Source organism: Physeter macrocephalus, chromosome 21, assembly GCF_002837175.3.
Source record: "Physeter macrocephalus isolate SW-GA chromosome 21, ASM283717v5, whole genome shotgun sequence".
NCBI classification, from domain to species: domain Eukaryota; kingdom Metazoa; phylum Chordata; class Mammalia; order Artiodactyla; family Physeteridae; genus Physeter; species Physeter macrocephalus.
Genome location: NC_041234.1, coordinates 32,334,834 through 32,353,584, shown reverse-complemented (window position 1 = coordinate 32,353,584; position 18,751 = coordinate 32,334,834). Strand labels below are relative to the sequence as shown.

The 18,751-nt window shown below is 46.6% G+C and overlaps 1 protein-coding gene across 1 annotated transcript in view; it reads left to right on the top strand.

The window, feature by feature from the left end:
* Positions 1-15,328, top strand: part of USP11 (ubiquitin specific peptidase 11) — a 16,528-nt gene extending 1,200 nt beyond the window's left edge. The window contains 21 exon segments of the mRNA XM_007104177.4: positions 6,850-6,959; positions 7,133-7,263; positions 7,607-7,724; positions 7,863-8,008; positions 8,132-8,193; positions 8,318-8,417; positions 8,792-8,965; positions 9,048-9,206; positions 9,592-9,816; positions 9,957-10,040; positions 10,159-10,253; positions 10,991-11,197; positions 12,192-12,244; positions 12,431-12,673; positions 12,764-12,834; positions 13,051-13,163; positions 14,128-14,277; positions 14,366-14,481; positions 14,637-14,725; positions 14,799-14,906; positions 14,908-15,328. Coding sequence (XP_007104239.1) covers positions 6,850-6,959; positions 7,133-7,263; positions 7,607-7,724; positions 7,863-8,008; positions 8,132-8,193; positions 8,318-8,417; positions 8,792-8,965; positions 9,048-9,206; positions 9,592-9,816; positions 9,957-10,040; positions 10,159-10,253; positions 10,991-11,197; positions 12,192-12,244; positions 12,431-12,673; positions 12,764-12,834; positions 13,051-13,163; positions 14,128-14,277; positions 14,366-14,481; positions 14,637-14,725; positions 14,799-14,906; positions 14,908-14,937 — 2,584 coding nt within the window. The 3' untranslated portion in view covers positions 14,938-15,328.
* Positions 15,329-18,751: the final 3,423 nt, after the last annotated feature.

Sequence of the window (18,751 nt, the reverse complement as noted above, 5' to 3'; positions counted from 1 at the left end):
ATTCCCGTCTTGCCCCTAGGTTCTTCATGACCATTTTGTTTGTTTGTTTTTTATTTTTTTATTTTTATTTTTTGTTTGTTTGTTTTTTAGATTCCATATATATGTGTTAGCATACGGTATTTGTTTTTCTCCTTCTCACTTCACTCTGTATGACAGACTCTAGGTCCATCCACCTCACTACAAATAACTCAGTTTCATTTCTTTTTATGGCTGAGTAATAATCCATTGTATATATGTGCCACATCTTCTTTATCCATTCATCTGTCGATAGGCACTTAGGTTGCTTCCATGTCCTGGCTATTGTAAGTAGAGCTGCAGTGAACATTGGGGTGCATGTGCTTTTTTGAATTATGGCTTTCTCTGGGTATATGCCCAGTAGTGGGATTGCTGGGTTGTATGGTAGTTCCATTTTTAGTTTTTTAAGGACCCTCCATACAGTTCTCCATAGTGGTTGTATCAATTTACATTCAGGGGGGCGGATCTTGAGAAGAAAGGGCCACGGCGGCGGGTCAGGCTCGCGTTGTGGAACTGAAAACCTGGGAAGGAGGCTGTCTCAGCAACAGAGCGGGGCCGCGTGGTCTGCGCGACGTAACGTAGCATTTGGGGGCGGCCCGCGGTGCTCCGCCGCCCCTGACAACGGAGGCGAGGCGGGTGATGTCAGGCGGGAGAGCGAAATCGGAGCCAAAAGGCTGGGGTTGGGGAGGGGGAGTCGGAGCCTGCGTGATGGAGGGAGCTGGAGCCTGGGAACGAGGCTTGTGACGTAGGCCGAGGGGCGTGTCCTGGGGCCGAGGAAAGACTGCAGAGGGGAGGTGGTGCCTTGTGAAGCAGAAAATGGCGCCTGCGAATGAGCAAAGTTTGTGACGCGGCGAGGTTTTTGCCTCTGGCCGAGCCCTTCTTCCCAGGACGGGAGAAAGTGCAGGTGATTGGCACGGGAGGGGCCTTCGATGTTACATTTGTTTTCTGTTTTAGTACTGCTTTGTTTTTGTAATCAGGAACAAATAGCTTTTTAAAATGTCAATGCGTATCTTGATAAATCGGCTTGTTTAATTGATTTCTTTGCTAACCAGTGCTTGAAATGTACTGTTCCTGGGTTCATTTTATTTCTCGCCGAGTTGCATCTCGTTTTTTAAGTTGTGAAATACGTAAGACCTGTAAAGATTATATGAAACGTTTACGTAGCCCAGGTTGATGGACACTATAAAAATAAACGGCCTGTGCTCTTCAAAAATTTCAAGGTCGTGAGAGACAAAGGATGAAGAACTGTTCCAGACTGAAGAAATTAACGGGATTTAACGAGTCATGATAACTAAATGCAAAGTGTGATCCTGGGTTGGATCCCGGAGCAGAAAAAATAAATTATTTAAAAATCAGTTTTTTCTCATAAAATGAATTTTCTCTTTTACTGTAAAAGATATGAATGGGGAAATTGGTAAAATTTTACTAAGGTCTGAAGATTAGCTATTAGTACTGCTAATTTCTTGCTTTTGATAATTGTATTGTGAGTATGAAAGAGAATATCTTTGTTTTTAGGAAATACATGCCGAAATATTTAGGGGTAAAAAACCATCGTGTAAGCAAGCTTACTCTGAAATCGTTGAAAGAATGGCATATATAAAAACGTATTTAAAGAAATAATTGAGCAAATGGGTAAAATTTTAAATTTGGAGAATCTGGATGAAGGGCACACGGGAATTCTTTGTATTATTTTTGCGATTTTTCTGAGTCTATTTCAAAGTAAAAACTTTAAGGAATAATAAAAAATTTGTGAATTAACCACCTAGGTTAAGATTCAGACCGTTACCTTAAGAAATCCTTCTGTGCCCCTCCCAGATGAAGATCCCCCTCCCTGCCACGGGAAGTTATTACCCTGAATTTTTAATTTCGTTAACGTTTCCCCACCATTGTATGCATCCCTAAATAGTATTTGTGGTCTAAGCTTTCATTTTATTGAGGATATATATGAAATCACGCTGGATGTACATGGTGTGCCCTGTGCGTCATGTCAGGTGGGTACTCCACATGACGTCATTGGTGACGTTAGCCTTGATCACTTGGTGAAGGTATCTGCTGTGTTTCTCCACTGTGCAGGTACTATTTTCCTCTTTCCGTACACAGTAATTCTTTTCAAAAATAATTTATGTCGGTCCTTTCCTCAAAATGTTTTAACAGTCTTCCTGTTTTATTCAATGTAAATGCTAAAATTCTTACAATGACTTGCAAGGCTTTAGGATTGCGAGGCTGGTCCCTGGCTCTGATCTTCTCCCATGCTCTTCTGATTTCCTTCCCCCTCCCTTTCCCCATCCGGCCATATTGGACTCTTGCTGTTCCTCGAACGCCTCAAGCATGCTCTCACCTGAGAGCCTTTAGGAGTGAGGTTTTAATCACAGTACTAGCGAATTATATATTCCTGTTACTGGAGAGACAAGTTGAGATTCCCCAAATCGGAAATATAGAACTGAGCAGTTTGTTTTACCATTACACTATAGCTCTCCAGCAAGGCAAAACCTCAGTCCATCCTGAGAATAAACAACAATAACAGGAACATTTTTATAGCCCATTTGGAGGTGTTCAGAAGGACAGGGGGGGGACGACTTCGGTTTCTGCCCCATCCTACCTTTACAGCCTTGTGACAATACCCTTTAAAATTATACCACCAGTACCAGGTTTCCTCTTGGGGTGTTGAAAATGTTTTGGAAGTAGATAGAGGTTGTGGTTGCACAACGCTGAATGTACTAAATGCCATTGAATTGTTCACTTTTTAAATGGTTAATTTTATGTCATGTGAATAAAAAATTATGCTCTGTCAATAAAAAAAATTTATCCCATCGATGTTGGTTCAGTATTGAAGCCAGTTCATCTCTGCTTTTGTGGATAATATCATGCAGCATTTTTCCTTAGCTCCATTTTTTTAATGCTTATCTAGAGCAGAGCACCTCAAGATTCTTTAATTTGCTGTCTATTTTATAGGGGTTTGCTGCAGTGGTCAGGAAATGTGTGCTTATAAAGCATTTCAAAGTCATGGACTAACCCCAAATCATATACCTAATATCCATATTAATATTTGCACCTTCTATCTTTTGTCAGCTGGCAGATCTGGGTGGGGGCATTTAATTAATTTGGCCATCTAAACTGATTTAATTTCTAGGAGAAGCTTAAATTTTAAGAGAAAATTCAAATCTGTGATAGTTTAGCCTCCTTGGCAAATTTTCGAGGATGAACCATCTAAAACAATTAAATCTGGGATAGCTGAAGGAGTCTCTAGGTCTGTGCAGGGTGTGGATAGTTTCCTAATAGAGGTAAGCAAGCATGAGGTTCTCTTTGTTCAGGTTAAGGAAGGTGGGTGGCTGGGTTCAGTGTTGCAGAATCGACTGTGATGTGTGAAGGGGAAGCAACGTCTCACTGGAGCTTAAGAGACTAGCCTAGAAATGTTGAGGGTTATCTGTCAATGGAGAAGTCTGCACAGACGGGGAACCGTTACCTTTAATGAAGACCCTAGAACTAAACCGACTGAAATTTTCACACGTTTGGTTGGCGGTTGCTGCTATAGCTCTTACACAAGGTAAATATGCTTTGGCCACTGGATCTAATGAAAGACTGAAATAAACAATAGGCCTCTGACAGTTCCCCTGTAATTGAGTCGGCACCCCTAGTACCTGTTCAGACTTTTTGTAAACCAAAAAGGGAAAGGGGTTTGTGAGTCTAGCGTCCTGGAGGGGGGATCTTTTGGTAGACAGTTACTGTACTAGTCTTTGTTGCTTGAACATGAGTATGCTTTTTAGCTTGAAAAGTGTGCAGTTATTGAAAGATATTTATATTAGTATATCTAATTATATATAATTAACAGTAACCAATCTAGGAAGGTAAACTTTCTTTTGGGTTTGTCATTTTTAAAAATATCAAGTTTGAAAAATGAAAGCTTTTCTGAAATTTTCAAGTTAGTTAAAATTGGGGGAATTTTGGATAAACCTAATGATGCTATTGTCATTCCTTTTATAGGGCAAAGGAGTAGATCTTTGTGGTATCTCCCAGAGATAGTTTAGACAGAAAAGAACATCTTAACAGTGTTGTTATTCTGACTTTGGCCTGGATTTGTGAAAGACAAAGGAAGAGTAGTTGTTTTTAACAAGATATAAATTGAAGTAAAGACAAGAAATATTTATAGTCAACCTCGTAAAACACAGTGATAAATAACAAAGATTATTAGGAGCTTAACTTTTTTTTAAAGCAAGAATTCTTTTTAAAAAATGAGCTAAGGAGGTGTCAGAAGGTACCAAGAGTTAACAGTAATTTGGTGACAGAAAAAGGAACTTCCAATCTGGGCATAAATTAATGTAGTCATTTTACAGAAAAAGGCCCAAATTCTAATTTTTCTCCTTTGGTACATTATTCATGTAACAGTTTACAGAAAGGATTTATTTATATGCCTGCCTTCTTATTTATGTATGTAGGCTTACACAGATATATAAATAATAAATTTAGAACAATGTAATAACACATTTACCATCTGAATAAGCTAACAACCTTTTAATAAAACAAGTAGGAAACCATCTCTTAGTTTATATCCATATTTCTATTTCTCTGTAATTATTATACCTAGTGTAATGATTAACCAGAATAACCAATATTTTCTCCAGACACGAGAAATCTAGAAGACAGACAATATTTTTAGTAATTTCTTTCCGTAAGCACATATTTCATATCATTTTAACAAATTTGAGGAAACACAAACATAAGTGACTTTAGGAAGATCCATTTTGTTTCTGTATACTAGCAACAAGAAATTAGAAAGTTAAAATTTAAAAGATACCATTTACAGTAGCAACCAAAAAAAATTGAAGTGTAGGAGTAAATGTAACAATGTGGGTGCTTTTTCATTAGACAATGACAACTCTGTCATGACTGCCACCTGAGCTGACAGATTATGAGCCATCCCAATTCAGAGATGTTAAAAAAGTTTTTGTGTCTTTGAATTGAAAAACCATGGTAGTGATACTTCGTGAAAATTTATGTAAAACTTCAGTCTTCTATGACAGCTTTAGAAATCCAGGTTGTAGCCAGGTCTGGGGATTTTGCTTACCACTCTAAAAAGTGATTTTAATGTTAATCTTCCTTAAAAATCTGCTTTTAAAAAAATCCATTGAGCTATGGCTCCTTTTGCTTCGAAGGTCCCATTAACAATAAACTAGCTTTACTGAGTAAATTAACCTCATAGACCATCAATGCAGGCAATTAAAACCTTGAAGGGGAGGTGAAGGTGCAAGTGGCAGAGGGTAAGGTCCGTGATGGGAAGTGTCTGTGGCTTGAGCCACCGGGGTGGGGAGGGTGTGTGTCCCTGGCATGAATGAAGTACGGTGTCTGGTGGGGGGGGGTCACTGCAACCCCCAAAATAAATAACTGAATAAAAAACAACCCACAGAAAAGTTTGCCTGTTTGGGCAACATGTGACTATTCCAGGGTTTTTCTATCTCTCCATCCCCCTACCTTTCTGATCCTTTTTTAAACAAAAAGAAAAGTTGCCATTTTAAGGAATCCAATTTATAGAGTTAAATCGCTGGAAAACTGTTACGTATTTTTCATCAGTTTTGTAATTTTTTTAAAAAAGTGTTTATTTGAGGCTGTTAAATACTTGGGACAGCCTTTTATGTGTCAAAAATTCCATAGCAGGGACTTCCCTGGCGGTCCAGTGATTAAGACTCCGCGCTTCCACTGCAGCGGGCAAGGTTCCATCCCTGGTCTGGGAACTAAGATCTTGCATGCCACGGGTGGGCGCAGCCAAAAAAAAAAAAAGAAGAAGAAAATTCCATAGCAGAGCAGTTTGTGTTGGGGTTGGAGGGGAGAGCGAGGATTATGTACATGAACTTTTTTGTCTAAGCCCTGGGATCGGAACAGTAACCGCTAATGTTCATTTAGCACTTATTATATGTCAAGTATTTTGCAGACTTCAGAATTTCTCATGACATTTTACAAAGGCAGATTTCAACAGTCCTAAATGTTTATCCTAGTAGTGCATATAAAAGTCTCCTTTAAAAGAGAACAGGTCAAACTGCACTAAAAGGTGGTTCAGGTGGTAAATTTTATATGTTTTTCACCACAGTTTTACACAAAGAGTGAGCTAGTCACCATACACTTAGAAATTTACTCTAAAGCCAAAATAAATCCTAAATAAAAAATTATTTTAAAGATGACAGTATACAGTTTTCGAAGGAAAACTTTATGATTCTTTTAGCAGTTGAAATTCTTTTTGATTTCTGAGCGGGTTTTCAGAATTTAACAATCCATTTCTTAGCTGAAGATTTTTGTATCCTTTACAAACACTGCACATTTAACAAATGGCTGAAGTCTTACAACATTAGCTGCAAATAACAGTTATTTTGAACCTAATTTGACTGTGTTACCCCACAGACTAATACAAGTGAATGATTGTTTATTCCATAATAAAATCTCCTGTTTTCTGGCACCATGGGTATGGGTATGGGTTGTTTCTTTTTTCTTTTTTTTCTTTTTTTCTTTTTTGGCCGTTATTGAGCACACTTTATGTTTTTAATCAAATCTCTTTTAGTATCCTAAGAAGTTAAGCATTCTATCCGAATCTGGATTTCACTGAATACATTTTGCTCTAATTTATTTTTATATGATGCCGAAATTTTTTTTTAAATGTTGAATTCTGGGAAGAATTTCTTTTTTTAATCGGAAATATAGTTGGCGTGTAGTGCTGTATTAATTTCAGGTGTTCATGAAACTTGTCATCTTGACTTGTAACATGTTGATACTTTTAGTCTAATAACCATGTGAAGTGGTACCACTAACCCCCAGATAGCCGTGTGACACCCTGTCACCTGTCTGGTCCAGGTTCCTCGTGGAGCAGCACTGGTACAAGCAGTGGGAAGTATACGTGCAGGGAGGAGACCAGGACCCCAGCACCTTCCCTGGTTGCATCAACAATGCTGAGCTCTTTGAAGGTACCAGGCTTCTGCCTCCCCACATCAGCCTAGCCTGGACTTCTTGTCATCTTTGTCCCAGCAAATGATCATGAGCCCCTCTTCTGTGCTAGGTCATTGGTGAGATAGCCAGAGTGACTCATCACTTTCCTTCCCTGATTGTTCCTCTGCCACCTCCCCCCGCCCTCCTGCAGACCAGGTAAACTGGCACCTCAAGAAGGGACTGGTGGAAGGTGAGGACTATGTGCTGCTCCCAGCGGCTGCTTGGCATTACCTGGTCAACTGGTATGGTCTAGAGCATGGCCAGCCTCCCATTGAACGCAAGGTATAGTGGGTGGGGAGGGTGCTGGGGGGTGGCTTTTATAGGGGGGGAGCGTAGGAGGAAGGCCTCATAGGCCCAGGATGGGTCCAGACCTGTGTGTTCACGTATGCTGTATCCATACACCTGGGTCTGCCCTCTCCTCCTCTCCCAGGTCATTAGACGGTATCTTGCTGTATCCCCTGCATTTGCTCGCCTGTGTGTGCTCCCCTCACAGAGCCTCATACATGTGTCTATGCCATGTGTGTTTGTCTGTGTGGATGTTCCTCTGATCTCAAAGGTTGTCGTTCCTGTGTCCATATGTGTGTTGGGTGGGTACACCTGTGTGTGCATCCTTCCCTCCTTCCAGGTCGTGGAGCTGTCCAGCATCCAGAAGGTTGAAGTGTACCCAGTAGAACTGCTGCTCATCCAGCACAGTGATATGGACACAGCTCACACTGCTCAATTCAGCCGCACAGATTCTGTTGGTGAGTCTAAGGGTCGCGGAATGAGTTGGCATTCCCAGCCACGGTCACAGCTCAGTGACCTAAGGAGTCTGATGCCAAGATGGGTGGATCCTCCAGGGTCCCAGGAAGACCTTGAATGTGCTCCATCACCCTCCACAGACCTAGTTCTGCGCACCGCTCAAGAGCAGTTTCTGGTGAGCCCCCAGGAAGAGACACGGCTGTGGATCAAGAACGCGGAGGGCTCTTTTGAGAGGTTGTGCAACACACGTGTCACAGTGCTTGACGCTGCTCTCAAGACTGGGCAGGTAAGGGTGGGGAGGGCTTCTTGGCCCACCACCCGTGCTCAGGTTGGGGGAAGTGAGGGCTAGGTGTCCGTGGGCCCTCCATGAATGCCTTTCCTGATCTTTACTCCTCTCCCTCCAACCCAGGTGGTCATCATGGAGACCCGAAACAAGGATGGCACTTGGCCCAGCGCACAGCTGCCCGCCATGTGAGCCCTTGGGGTTTCCAGTCCAGAGTGGGATCCCACAGTAGGCAGAACAACTGAGCCCAAGAGCACATTCCACCCACAAGTAGTAGGTCCTCCGCTGATAAGAGTTTCTCATCCGTCCCAGGAGCAGCGCGTCGGAGGAGGATGAGGACTTCCAGGGCCAGCCGGGCATCTGTGGTCTCACCAATCTGGGCAACACGTGCTTCATGAACTCGGCCCTGCAGGTTGAGCCATTAGGTCTAGGTCTGGCACTGTGCAGGGATGGATTTGAGCGTTGGAGATTGGGGACAGAGCTAGGGGGGTACTGCAGGGCAAGGGATCCTGTTGGAAGCCGGGGCCCCACAGTCTGGCTCGACATGCCCACGTTACTTTCTGGAACGTTAACGCCGCTTCCTTCCACTTGCTCCCTGCTTTCCCTTGTCTTCTCTCCTTCGTCACCACATTCTTCCTTCTCCTGAAATGCTGCTCTCTTCTCTCCCCTGCTCCCCTGCCCCGTCTCTTTCTTTCCCCTTCCTCCTTCCTCCTGTCTCCCTTTCCTCTGTCCCCACCTTGGTTACCTCTCTCTCCTCTTCATGCACCTGGCCCCTGCCTTCTGCAGTGCCTCAGCAATGTGCCACAGCTCACCAACTACTTCCTCAAAAACCGCTACTTGGAGGAGCTCAACTTCTGCAACCCGCTGGGCATGAAGGGGGAGATCGCAGAGGCCTATGCGGACCTGGTGAAGCAGGCGTGGTCCGGCCACCACCGCTCCATCGTGCCCCACGTGTTCAAGGTGTGGCTCAGCCCTGGCCGGCTCCTCTGCGCCCCCATCCCCCAACTCCCTCACGCTCTGATGGCCCTGCCCATTTTCTCAGACCAAGGTCGGCCACTTTGCATCCCAGTTTCTGGGCTACCAGCAGCATGACTCACAGGAGCTGCTGTCATTCCTCCTGGATGGGCTTCACGAGGACCTCAATCGTGTTAAGAAGAAGGAATATGTGGAACTGTGCGATGCTGCTGGGAGGCCAGATCAGGTGGGCGCTCCTGGAACACCCCCATCCTGAGAGCCTCATTAAAACCAGTAGGGCCCCTGCCTCAGGAATTTTCTGGCCTCCCTGGAGTATCCCGCACACCACCATTTTCTGTTAAGCTCCTCTTCCCTGACCTCAGTCCCAGCCTTGGCTCCAATGCCACATCTGCCCTCACGCCCAACCCAGAGTTAACCCCCACCTGGTCTCCTGCCCCAAATAACCCCCGGCCCCGACAGTGAACGCAGTCTCCAGATAGCCCTCGCTGTAACTCTGCCTCTGGACTTTACTGGTGGCCCTAACCTTAACTTTAATCCCATGCGCATCCACCCCACACCATGGTTTGCCCGGGCCCTGGGCAAGCCTCACCACCCACCACGACACTCAACAGGAGGTTGCTCAGGAGGCCTGGCAGAACCACAAACGGCGGAACGATTCTGTGATTGTGGACACTTTCCATGGCCTCTTCAAGTCCACGGTGGTGTGCCCTGATTGTGGCAATGTGTCTGTGACCTTCGACCCCTTCTGCTACCTCAGTGTCCCACTGCCTATGACCCACAAGAGGGTCATGGAGGTCTTCTTTGTGTCCATGGACCCCCGCCGCAAGCCAGAGCAGGTATGGGGGGAATGGGGACAGGGGCCGTAATGAGGGACATGTAGTCAGAGTTCGTTTGATTACTCTGCCGTACCGCAGGTTTCCTTCTCTAACTCACCACACATCCTTCTGCTCTTTTGTGGATACCGTTTCTCCCTCAGCACCGGCTCGTGGTCCCCAAGAAAGGCAAGATCTCGGATCTCTGTGTGGCTCTGGCCAAACACACTGGTGTCTCTCCAGAAAGGGTGAGGCTCTGCAGATAGAAGGAGGGTGGGATTCAGGGGCAGGGGGGCAGAGAGAGGCAGAAGGGCCTGGGGGAGACCTGGCAGACTGACCGGTTCCCTCTCCGCATCCCATTCTCAGATGATGGTGGCCGATGTCTTCAGTCACCGCTTCTATAAGATCTACCAGCTGGAGGAGTCTCTGAGCAGCATCTTGGACCGAGATGATATCTTCATGTGAGTGAGAGGACCAGGGGAGATGAGGGCTTCTCAGGAACCATCTCCGTTAACCACCTTCCCTCTCCCTTCCTCGGCCTGATTCGCAGGGCACCTGCGTGGCTCGGGGCTTCGGCCATGTGCCTTAGTGGGGCAGAGGGCTATGGGCTGTCAGTGAGTGGGGCAACACATCCTTATACAGGGCGTCCTTGGGTGTTTTCCTCCTTGTTATGTGAGGGAGGCTCCTGTTTCTTTATTTTATTCAGCACTTAACTAGTACCTCGTATGTACCCGATGCTGATTTGCACTCCTTACTCACATTGCAGGCCTCAAAAACCAAGTGATTTTTGAAATGGGGAACACTAAGATGCTTTCTGAATGTAAGAACATTCAGAGCAAGTTTGAAATCTTCAGGTAACTAAAACAGAAGGTGCTTTATGAGTAGAAAAGTTTTTGTAAACCAAGCAGTTTAGTTTTCCAAAAAGAAAATGGTTTTAGATCCCTGTGTCACAAAAAAATTTTTGTTAACTCCCTCAGTGCTCTGATAACACCGAAGTACTTTATCTAACATCACATAAACAAAGGGCTGTGTAAATCATCCAACAGTTTGTAAAATACAGAACCCTGGGTGACTCTTCGGACCCTTTTAAAAATATTTTCAGTCTGTGAGTGGTGAGTGGCTGGAGCAACTTGGGTAGAGTCCTCGAATCCCTCTTGGGTGTCCTGATCAGGCGTGACCTGATGTCCATCCCCCACAGATACGAGGTGTCAGGCAGGGCTGCTATTGGCGAGAACTCCAGAGAGGACGTTGTGCTTCCTATCTACCTGCGAGAGCGCACCCCAGCCCGGGACTACAACAATTCTTACTATGGCCTGATGCTCTTTGGGCACCCGCTCCTGGTGTCGGTGCCCCGGGACCGGCTCTCCTGGGACGCCCTGTATCACATCCTGCTGTACCGCCTCTCGTGAGTCTGCCCTTTGGGGTCAGGCAGGGAGGTGGGGTCAGAACTCAGACCCAGGTGTCTAACTGCTTAGTTGCCACCTCCCGTCTGCATCCAGAAGACAGCTCAAACTTAACATGGCCAGAGAGGAACTTGTAGGCTTCTTTCTTTCTCTAAATTTCTGACTTTGCTACCACTTCTCCTAGGTGCTGGGGATACACAGAGGTGAACAAGACAGACAAAATACAGACTTCATCTTGTACTTAATTGTCTCTTCCTTGGAGAGGCTTGGTTGTTTGTGTTTTTACTGATAGATTTTCCTTTTTTTAAAAAATAACTATTTATTTGTTTGTTTTTATTTTTGGCTGCATTGGGTCGTCTTTGCTGTGCGTGGGCTTTCTCTAGTTGTGGCAAGCGGGGTCTACTCTTCGTTGCGGTGCACGGGCTTCTCATTGCGGTGGCTTCTCTGTTGCGGAGCGCGGGCTCTAGGCGCGTGGGCTTCAGTAGTTGTGGCACATGGGCTTAGCTGCTCTGCGGCATGTGGGATCTTCCCGGACCAGGGCTCGAACCTGTGTCCTCTGCATTGGCAGGCGGATTCTTAACCACTGTGCCACCAGGGAAGCCCCTGATAGATTTTCATCGTGCTTAAAATCCAGAGTCCTTACCAAGGCAAACAACAGTGTGCTATCTGGCTTCACCTCTCTCTCATGTTGCACTTACAAGTGCTCCTCAGAGGCCTTCCCTGATGGAAATTTACAGCTGATCGTGTGCCTGTTTACCAGTGGCTTATCATACTTAAGATCTACGCTCCTAAACTGTGGCGCAAAAGATCCTACATTGTCAGGCCGCCTCTTCCCGTGTCCCTCTGGCATCTCCTGAGACCTTCCGGGCTCCTCCTTAAGAACTGTTTGTGTGTGGGTTTACCAGTGGCTTCCCATCATAAGCAAAGTAGGATTCTGGGCTCTGTCCTCCCTGCCCTCGGGTCCCTCCTTGAGAGTTTCCTCTGCTCTGCCGGCAGACGCTATGTGACCAGACCCAGCTCGGATGACGAGGATGATGGGGATGAGAAAGGTGAGGAGGAGAAAGGAGAGGATCGGCAAGGATGAGGGTCTGTACAAGCAGTCCCATGGCCTGAGGGAGGGTCAGGGGGTCTGGGGTCGGTCTGGCCCACACAGGGTCCACATGGACGTGTATTGCAGCTCAACCCCCTGGGGCTCACACATTCCCACCTCTTGACATCCTCTCCTGTCCCAGCAGACCTGGAGGATAAGGACAACCTCCCTCAGCCTGGACATGTGGCTGGGGGCAGCTCCCAAGACCCTGGGCCGGAGCAGGCTGGGCCCAGCTCTGGAGTCGCAGGCGGGAGCCGGGCCCCTGTGGACAACTCCCCTGGACCATCTCACTGGCCCCAGAGAGCACGGCGCAAGCACCTCTTCACCCTGCAGACAGTGAATTCCAATGGGACCAGCGACCGCTCGACCTTCAACGAGGATACCCATGGTGTCTCCTTCAGCTGTGAGCCAGGGTTGGGGAGGTGGGAGGGGGGTTTCCTTGGCAGCAGGGCCCATGACCACCTCCCCTCGCCCCCAGCCCAGCCGTACATTGCCATCGACTGGGAGCCAGAGATGAAGAAGCGTTACTATGACGAGGTGGAGGCTGAGGTAAACGAGATCCTGGGGATGGGAGGCACTTTCACCTTGCGCCACACACACCCTCCCCCACCTCCGCCAAGCCGTGGCCGCAGAGCTCCCAGGGTCTCGGATTCCTAGCTTCAAAGTCTGTGCTCTTAACCACTCGGCGTGCGTCTTCCACCCCCACTCCTTTTTATCCCCCCCAACCCCCGTCCTCATACCTGGCTGTCCATTCCCCTGACCTAGGGCTACGTGAAGCATGACTGCGTTGGGTACGTGCTGAAGAAGGCTCCGGTGCGGCTGCAGGAGTGCATCGAGCTCTTCACCACCATTGAGACCCTGGAGAAGGAAAACCCCTGGTGAGGGACCAGAACAGGGCCTCTGGGGGTGCAGTTGGGTGGGACCACCTCCCCCAGTCCGTCACCACTAAATACACCTCCTTCCCCCTCCCCCTCACTCGAAGCCTTCCTGCCACTCTGGCCACCAACACCCCAAGGCTATTCCTACCTCAGAGCCTTTGCCTGGGCTGTGCCTTCTCCCCGGGTCGTTCTTCCTCTAGTTATCTACAGGATTTGACTTCCATTTTGCTCAGGTCTCTGAGCAAATGTCACCTCATCAGAGAGACCTTCTCTTACTCTTCTGTTAAAAGCCGCTCCTCCCCCAGCCATCAGCTCCCTCCATTCCCTCTTTCTAGCTCTGTAATGCCACTTGATGTCACATCCTAGATCCCCTTTTGCATTGTTTTTTGTCTTTTCTGTTAGAGTGAACCCCTTAAGGGGGAAGACTTATAAGTTCACTGTGTGTCTCTTCTCACTGATTATAATGGTGTGGGCTGTGCAGTAGATACTCGTTAGATCCTTGCAGAATAAACAAAACAGAAAAAGAGAACCAAAAAAGACAAAACCAGTCTCAAAAATAAGAGCGGCATCTCCATGGAGCAGAAAGGGAATAGAAATACCTTTGTATTTGTAGTGCCAAAGGACTCAACAGTAGACCCTCAGTAAATACCTGGCGAGTGAGTCAGTGAATAAAGTAGAAGAGAGAAAACTGGAGTGAGAGAGGCAGGCTCTAAAAGAAGACTAGTGTTTCACAGACCGGAAGCCAAACAAAAACACACGCCAGTACAAAAGTGTATACAGTGGGGAGTTGGTAAGTACTTGGCAGGATTTTAACATGTCAAGAGAGCAAACTAGAGTAACAGGCAGGCTAGGAATAAGAGCAGCATCTCTGGACGAGACGTGGCTCATGAAGGCCGCACGGCACAAAGAGCATGCGGTAGGTGCTCAGAAAGTGTCTGTGTCCCAACTCGGGCTCCATCTCTAGGTACTGCCCCAATTGCAAGCAGCACCAGCTGGCCACCAAGAAGCTGGACCTGTGGATGCTGCCGGAGACGCTCATCATCCACCTGAAGCGCTTTTCCTACACCAAGTTCTCCCGCGAGAAGCTGGATACCCTTGTGGAGTTTCCTATCCGGTCCGGGGCCCGGGGAAGCTGGCTGTGGGGGGAAGGCAGGCAATGGGGAAGGGGGCGCCAGCAGTGTTAACCCTCTCCCCACCCACAGGGACCTGGACTTCTCCAAGTTTGTCATCAAGCCACAAAACGAGTCGGCCCCAGAGCTGTACAAATATGATCTCATCGCAGTTTCCAACCATTACGGGGGCCTGCGGGATGGACACTGTATGTGCCAGGGCCGTGTGCTGGGGGGTCAGGATGTCCCCAGTGGGTGTCCCCAGATGTGTGAACGGGTGGCGAGGTCATCAGGGTGGGAAGAGTGAGAGAGCGAACGTGGACGCCTCTTAGGGTGGGTGAGGACAGCTTCCCCTCTCTTATAGACACGACATTTGCCTGCAACAAGGACAGCGGTCAGTGGCACTACTTCGATGACAACAGCGTCTCACCTGTGACTGAGAATCAGATTGAGGTGTGATTTCCATCCTCCCTTCTCCCGACACCCTCCTCCCCAATCCACACTGACTCCTGTCCTCTCCTCGCAGTCCAAGGCAGCCTATGTCCTCTTCTACCAACGCCAGGATGTGGCACGTCGCCTGCAACCCCAGCCCAGCTTATCTGACCCCCCAGCGTCGCCAGCCTGTGGTACCCCAGCCAACTCTTGAGTTCATGGATATAAACTGAGGGGCCCTGGCCCTGCCACAGGGAAGGAAGCCATCTCTGCTCTCTTCCTTCCTGGTTCCACCCCTGTCCTCTTACCTGTGTTAGGTGCCCCATGCCACATGCCACAGGCTTAGTCGTGGCTACTGTTGTCCTGTGCTGCTATATTGCTTTCTCCTGGGGAAGAAGAGGTCATGTCTCCTTCCAGCAGTGTGTTCCCTACCTATGTTTGCCCCTTCGAGCATTAACCCTCCCTTCTATTCTCTATTTATGGTTGTCCCCTTCCCTCTTGTCCTCAACCTGGGTGAACTGAGGGGGAGGTGGTGGGGTGCACCTGAACACAGAGTGTATTTTCTTATTGAGACTCTGTACTTTCCGCTGTGTACATATAAACGTGCCAGTGTGTTCCTTGGCAGTGTGGGTTATTTTTCTTTTAACATACTTACCAAGCACCAGTTTTATGCCTGTGTGCTTACTGAATGCCAGGTGTGTGATGGCTGATGCTCTGAGTGCACCATCTGTGTGCCAGGTACTATTCTAAGTGCTTCTGAAGCACCATCTGCACACCAGACACGATTCTCAGCACCAACTGCATGCCCAGTGCTTTCCAAAGCATTTTGGAAATATTGACTCATAATCCTCACAACAGTCTCACGCAGGAGTTGTCATCGCCAATTTCAGATGGGGAAGCAGATACAGAGGTCAAGTAATTGCTTGAGTTAGGTCCAGAGGTCAGTACACCTTATCAGTTACACTGCAGTAGTCCCGGAGGGGACGTTTGACCTCCCTGGACCCAGGATGGAAATCTTTGTGGACATGACCTGCACTACCAGTGATGTGGGAAAGGTGTGCCTGGAACAGACAGGCATCCGTGTGGGCAAATGGGTGGGCAAAAGATACTAACCAGACCACCTCGTAGGCCCCCAATAGTGTCCTCTGAGGAGTGGGTACATCTGGCCCAAGCCAGCCAAACTGACAGGACAGATGTGCTGTGTTAGTGTCGCCGCTGTGCTTAGCCTCCCACCGTGACTGTAGCTCCTCCACTAGGCAGGGTCCCTTCAGCCTCATGCCACAGAAGAGTGAGGTGGTGCACCTAGCACAGAATGGGTGCAGCATAGTGTGTCTGAGCATAAGATGCCACCTAAGCACTGCACAGCCCCCACCTGAGCCCTCCCTTAGGCACCAGCTCTCACCTCTGAGAAACAGGGCTCCTGTGGGGACAACCTTGGGGCAGCGTGGAGTGGACAGATGTGCAGTATCCGGATGTAGACAAGCACCCCAACCCTTCACACTGAGGAAAGGAATCCTGATCAGGACGGCTGAGAGACCATTCCCACGGGAAGGGCCTCCTCATTTCCCTCAGCCTGCTGCCTTTGCACTGCACCTGGCAGGCTCCCCCGACCCGCACCTCCAGCTTTATCACCCACAAATCTCCGGTCCTGCTGTTGACACAGGCAAGAATCGAGGTAGTTGCTGTGAGGAGCTCAGCTCAAACTGACTTAAGCGAAAAGCACAGAAATACTAGTTAAAGGTATGACTGGATCCAGGAACTCATGAGCTGTTGTTTAATCCTCACGAAGACTATATGGTTTAAGCACTATTACCCCATTTTGCAGATGAGGAAGCAGGCGTAAAGAGCTGGTTCAAAATAAGACCTCATTAGCTATGAGTAATCAATCAGTCCTGGACAAAAATCCACCTACAATGAATTCACTCAAAATAACTTCCCGGGTTTAACCAAAGGCGTTTCGAAAAGACAACATGCCTAAGAATCAGGAGAAGTAAGAGGCAACAGACACAGTTACACAGAGACACCTCATATTAGAATCCTCAGACATCAATGTAAAACAGTTATGCTTACTCTGGCCATGGAAATAGAGATGATTACATATGAACAAGAAATTTAAAACTTTTAAAAATGAAAATGAGTTGAGAAAGAACCAAGCAGAAGTGATAGATCTGAGATAGATAAAGATAATAAAGTTTGAGAAGTCGATGGATGAGTTTAGCAACACATCAGACACAGCCAAGGAGGGACTCTGAATTGGATACAGTTTAAAGTGTACTAAGTAATGCACTTCTAGAAGATTTTAAGTTAGACTAATACTACATTTCGATAAATTAAGGGTATAAAAACTAAAGAATAGAAAAAGTATAAATTTCAAACAAGAGGAAGGGAAATAGATGAATAATCAAAAAGAAGGCAAGAAGAAAGGAACATGGAACAATGTAGATGGATAGCACACACGCAACCACTTGCAAATAGTCTGCTCTATCCCCTCCAGTTCAAGGGAGGGGACTGGGAACGAGGCTGCTGCTTCCAGACGGCAACTGCCACCGTCCCAGGGAGAAGGTGGGGCGAGGGTGAGTACGAATGCCACAGAACTTTCCCACGACTTTGAAGATGTCTTTTTCTTGATTGGGCACTTGCTCTGTTGCTATAAACCTGTGACTGTTTCCAGAGCACTGACACAATTGGTTCTGACAATTCAGCTTTCTTTTTTCTTTTCTTTTTAAATTTAATTTTATGTTTTCGTTGGGGAACACAATCTTGGAGCTTCCTAGTCTGCCATTATGCTGATGTCCCTCCCTTTGTGTATTATGTGTTTTTTTTAAAATAGGAAATTTATTGATAGAAATCTCTTATTTTTTCATTAGATTACACATCTATTACTTGTTTTTTATTTATTTTTAAAATTAATTAATTTGTTTACTTATTTTAATTTTTTTTGGCTGTGTTGGGTCTTCATTGCTGGGCGCGGACTTTCTCGAGTTGTGGCGAGCGGGGACTAACTACTCATCACTGTGGTGCGCAGACTTCTCATTGCGGTGGCTTCTCTTGTTGTGGAGCACGGGCTCTAGGCTCGCGGGCTTCACTAGTGTCAGCACATGGGCTCAGCAGTTGTGGCTCGTGGGCTCTAGAGCACAGGCTCAGTAATTGTGGTGCACGGGCTTAGTTGCTCTGCGGCATGTGGGATCTTCCCAGACCAGGGATCGAACCCGTGTTCCCTGCATTGGCAGGCGGATTCTTAACCACTGCGCCACCAGGGAAGTCCCTGAATTAGGTATTTTTAAATGATTCCACTTTATCTCTTTTGTTTGCCTATTAGCTCTAACCCTTAGTTTTATTTACTGATTGCTTTAGGGTTTATATTATACATCTTTAACTTATCAAAGTCTACCTTCAAGTGATATATACTACTTCACACATAGTATAAGAACTTCACAATAGTGTGCTTCCATTTCCCCCTGCTCAGCCTTTATACTATTGTTATCATGCATTTTACTTTAACATATGTTATAAATCCCAAAGTACATTGTTATTTTTATTTTTTTAAAAAAATATTTATTTATTTATTTTTAAATTTATATTTGGTTGCACCAGGTCTTAGTTGCGGCATGCGGGCTCCTTAGTGTGGTATGGGAACTTTTAGTTGCAGCATGCATGTGGGATCTAGCTCCCTGGTCAGGGATCGAACCCAGGCCCCCTGCATTGGGAGTGTGGAGTCTTAACCACTGTGCCACCAGGGAAGTCCCTGTTATTTTGATTTAAGCAGTCAATTACTTCAAAGAGATTTAAATAATAAGAAAAGGAATCATATATGTTTACCCACATAGTTGCCATTTCCAGTGCTCTTCATTCCTTTGTGCAGGTCCTGATTTCCATCTGGTATCATTTGCCTTCTTTCTTTAACATTTTTTGTAGCGCAGGTCTGCTGGTGATGAATTCTCTGTTTTTGTATGTCTGAAAAAGTCTGTATTTCACCTTATTTTTTGAAAGATATTTTCATGGGTCTAGAATGTTAGGTCAACTGTTTCTATTTCTTTCAGTACTTTA